The sequence below is a fragment of the Humulus lupulus genome, chromosome 4 (assembly GCF_963169125.1).
Source record: "Humulus lupulus chromosome 4, drHumLupu1.1, whole genome shotgun sequence".
Taxonomy (NCBI): Eukaryota; Viridiplantae; Streptophyta; class Magnoliopsida; order Rosales; family Cannabaceae; genus Humulus; species Humulus lupulus.
Genome location: NC_084796.1, coordinates 14706924 through 14710389, shown reverse-complemented (window position 1 = coordinate 14710389; position 3466 = coordinate 14706924). Strand labels below are relative to the sequence as shown.

The following is a 3466-nucleotide window of genomic DNA, read 5'->3' as shown; positions in this document are numbered from 1 at the left end:
ATTAATTTAAGATTTATTTACACTTATTAATTTTTTTTAAAATAAACAAAATATAATATTAGGGTCTTTTATTGTAAAAAAAAATACATGAAATAAATTAAACATATTTAAAGTTTCATGGCAAATATCTTTAGAAGATAAAATGTTAAGAAAAATAATTGTGAATATACATATTAAAAATATTAAAAAATTTTGCTTTAATATTGATGATTACTTTTTTTTGTAAATGATTTATATTGTATATTATATTTTGTCTTATAATTTGTTTGAATTATGTGTTTTAATAAATTATTTTTTTTACTTTGTATTTTATAAAAAAATTCAAATAGATTATTAAATTTAATTTTGATAAATAAAACAACATAATTGTTAAGCAAAGTTGTTGTACTTTTATTTTGATTTGTTAATTTAGTAAATTATTTACAATTTTAGTTCAAAAAAATTATGTTTATAAACCTATTTGAACAATTTTAAAAAATATACCATTGAAAAAAATAATTTGTAAATATATAAACCATGTGAAAATGATTGATGATTAAATTAAGTGACTTAAATTACACTGAGTGATCGATTTATGACTATTTCAAGCTATTTTACACTGATAATTGCCTTTGTGTAAAATCAAGGTTATTTTGCTCATTTTCGAACTTTTTCATATATTTTTTTTTGCCGAAAAACTTTTTAATATTATTATTTCAGCAAATTTCATTTTTTTTTCATTCTTATTCTCAGGATCGGACCACAGTATGTTGATCTCATCTTGCTGTAAGGTCAGGTCCCTCCGACGCCATTTTCTTCCACCCTCACCCCCAATCAGTGAGATTTTTAATCAACCCAGAGAGAGATTTCCAATTAATCAGAGTTTTCGGATATCCAAAAAGGGTAAGTTGCTATTATATGCATTTTTTGGGGATAATTTCAGGTCTTATTGGACGAGTCTAGCTCAATTTGGTTTAAAGAGAGAGAAAGAGAATTCTAATTTGTGATAAGAGTTATATTCATACAATTTGGTAAAGAAAAAGAAATCAACACTTCGTGTCGTTAGATTCATAAACAAATTGTATGATTTGATTCTCATTTACCAAACAAGCAAACAAGTAAACTGATAGTAGTGAATGAATCTCGTTAGGTTTTATGTTACTGGACTTTGGTTTATTTCAGAAATAGAAGAAAGAGAGATTTTTTTCTTTTGCTTTTGTCTTTCTTCATAAATACCTTATTAATCTTGGTCTTTTAGATTTTTGGGTTATGGTTTTGTTCTTTTTATTTGGGTTTTTCCTTGGTGCATGGGTTATCTGTCATTCCTGTTCATAATATGTGTTGGATTCTTCTAATGTAAGAGCCCATTTGGCCTTTGATTTGACTACTGTTGAGAATTTGAGCTTAAATTCTATATGAAATTGAAGTGTAATGTATGCTGAATGTAAGAGAATGAGCATATATATGCTCTGTGGTGGTAGTTTAGGACAGATATCATTGGTGGTGATTCCGGCGAAGTTAGGATGGAGCTCACCGATTTCCAGTTTTGTAACTCGCTTGTGTTATTCCTTTTTTCCATTACATCTGTGTGCTGAATTTTGCTCTCAATGAAAGGCTCTCTTCAAGCTGAAGTTCTATCTGTTAGTTTTGTGAATGCTTCTCTGTGTATTTTCTGCCTGCAGGTTTGGGTTTTCATCAAAATCCAAGCATTCCCTTGTATGAATGTCTTATATGTTACATTCTCTCCTAATTATTTATTAATATATATATATATAGAGAGAGAGAGAGAGAGAGCGAGAGAGAAGTGAAGTTTCAACACTTAATGTTATTTTGTGCTTTGTTTATCAAGAAAAATTAGAAAATTGTTCCATATCTGGAATACAATGATCAATAATTCATAAAGTAAATCGTTTGAATTTGATTTTGTGCTTGCCTTGGACAGGTTGGTTCATTATCATAGCATTGGATCAGCATCAGTTCTTCTGAATGGAATAGGCTCTCAAAGACTTGCAGTTCATAATTTTCTACTCAAGCTAATAATATTTACAGCACAGTATTTGGATTACCATGGATGCTAGCATTAGTGAGAGACCATCTCAAACTCCACCAAAATGGAGAAAAGTTGCATATGGAGGGATGCAACCTGGGTTTGATGACAACCATACTGATGACTCTTTTCTTGAAAAAATGGTCATGAATGCCAATGTTGTGAAAAGGAACTTGCTAAAAGTGATGCAGGATTCAGTTTCCATCTCTCAGTATTTGTGCATTGTTGCACTTGTTGGCCTGGTTTGGACCTATACCCTTAGATCAACTCTTGATGAAAATTCACTCTTGTTTCTTAATGTTAGTCTTCTTGGATTGGGCTTCATGGTTGTTATGTTAACTGGAGGAATGCTTTCGCTCAATCTTTTCTCACATTATTTACTCAATATATCTTTTTTCACCACCGGCTTGTATATTCTAGCTCCCATCTTTCACACCCTTACTAGGTCAATCAGCTCAGACTCCATTTGGGCGGTAACCGTGTTACTTCTTCTGCTCCATCTATTTCTCCACGATTACTCAGGATCCACTGTAAGAGCTCCAGGGGCTCTTCAGAATCCTACCTTAACGAGCTGCATCTCTTTAAATTCTTCTGTTGTGGCCTCGGTTTTTTTTGCTTCTCGTCTCCCATCGAGGCTTCATGTGTTTGCTATTATGTTATTCTCCCTACAGGTCTTCCTTTTCGCTCCGTTGGTGACTTACTGCATTAAGAAATACTCCTTCCGCTTGCACCTCTTGCTTTCATTTTGCCTGATGACTCTAACACTGGGGTTTGTCTATACGCTGCACAGCTTGCTTTTTGTGATGTTCCTGGGTTTACTGGTTTTTGTAAATGTAGTTTGCCCATATTGGCTAATACGAATTCAGGAATACAAGTTTGAGATCAATGGTCCTTGGGATGAGGCTAAACTTTGTTTTGATATAACAGATTGACTATTTTAGTGCCTTCTTGAAAAGTTTTGGTGTTCAGTACCATTGATATTCTAAAGTTATTAAAAAAATGTTATTGTATTGTTTTTGGCTAAACTTAGTCTTTATTTTTTTTAGCAATTTTTGAATGTGAAGTGTATAGTTAATTAAGTAAAGCAAGTGTATATTGCAAGATTTAATGTTGCTATATGTTATACCACAAACCATTATATAAAAAGGTCCTAATCGTGTGACACTTTTGTTGGCTTTATCTATATATATATATATATAATACAGACAATTTAAAAATTTTACTATTTGAGAAAGTTTTCTATAAACGGCTGCTATCAAAAAATTATATAATGAAATCCTCGGTGACATTAAATAACAATACTGATGGGTAAAAAGCTGTCATGACTAATATAGAAATTTTTATTCATTTTTTAAGACATTTTGCTTAAACTCATTAAAGCACATTTTATATTGATATTAGAACACTTTCATAGAAATTAAAAATTAAATATACATTAAT

The 3466-nt window shown here is 30.8% G+C and overlaps 1 protein-coding gene across 1 annotated transcript; it reads left to right on the top strand.

The window, feature by feature from the left end:
* The first annotated feature begins 655 nt into the window (after nt 1-655).
* LOC133830014 (phosphatidylinositol N-acetylglucosaminyltransferase subunit C-like) lies at nt 656-2981 on the top strand. The gene is made up of 2 exons (XM_062259894.1): nt 656-882; nt 1922-2981. The coding sequence occupies exon 2, from the start codon at nt 2047-2049 to the stop codon at nt 2956-2958; it is 912 nt and encodes a 303-aa protein (XP_062115878.1). The 5' UTR covers nt 656-882; nt 1922-2046; the 3' UTR covers nt 2959-2981.
* Nucleotides 2982-3466: the final 485 nt, after the last annotated feature.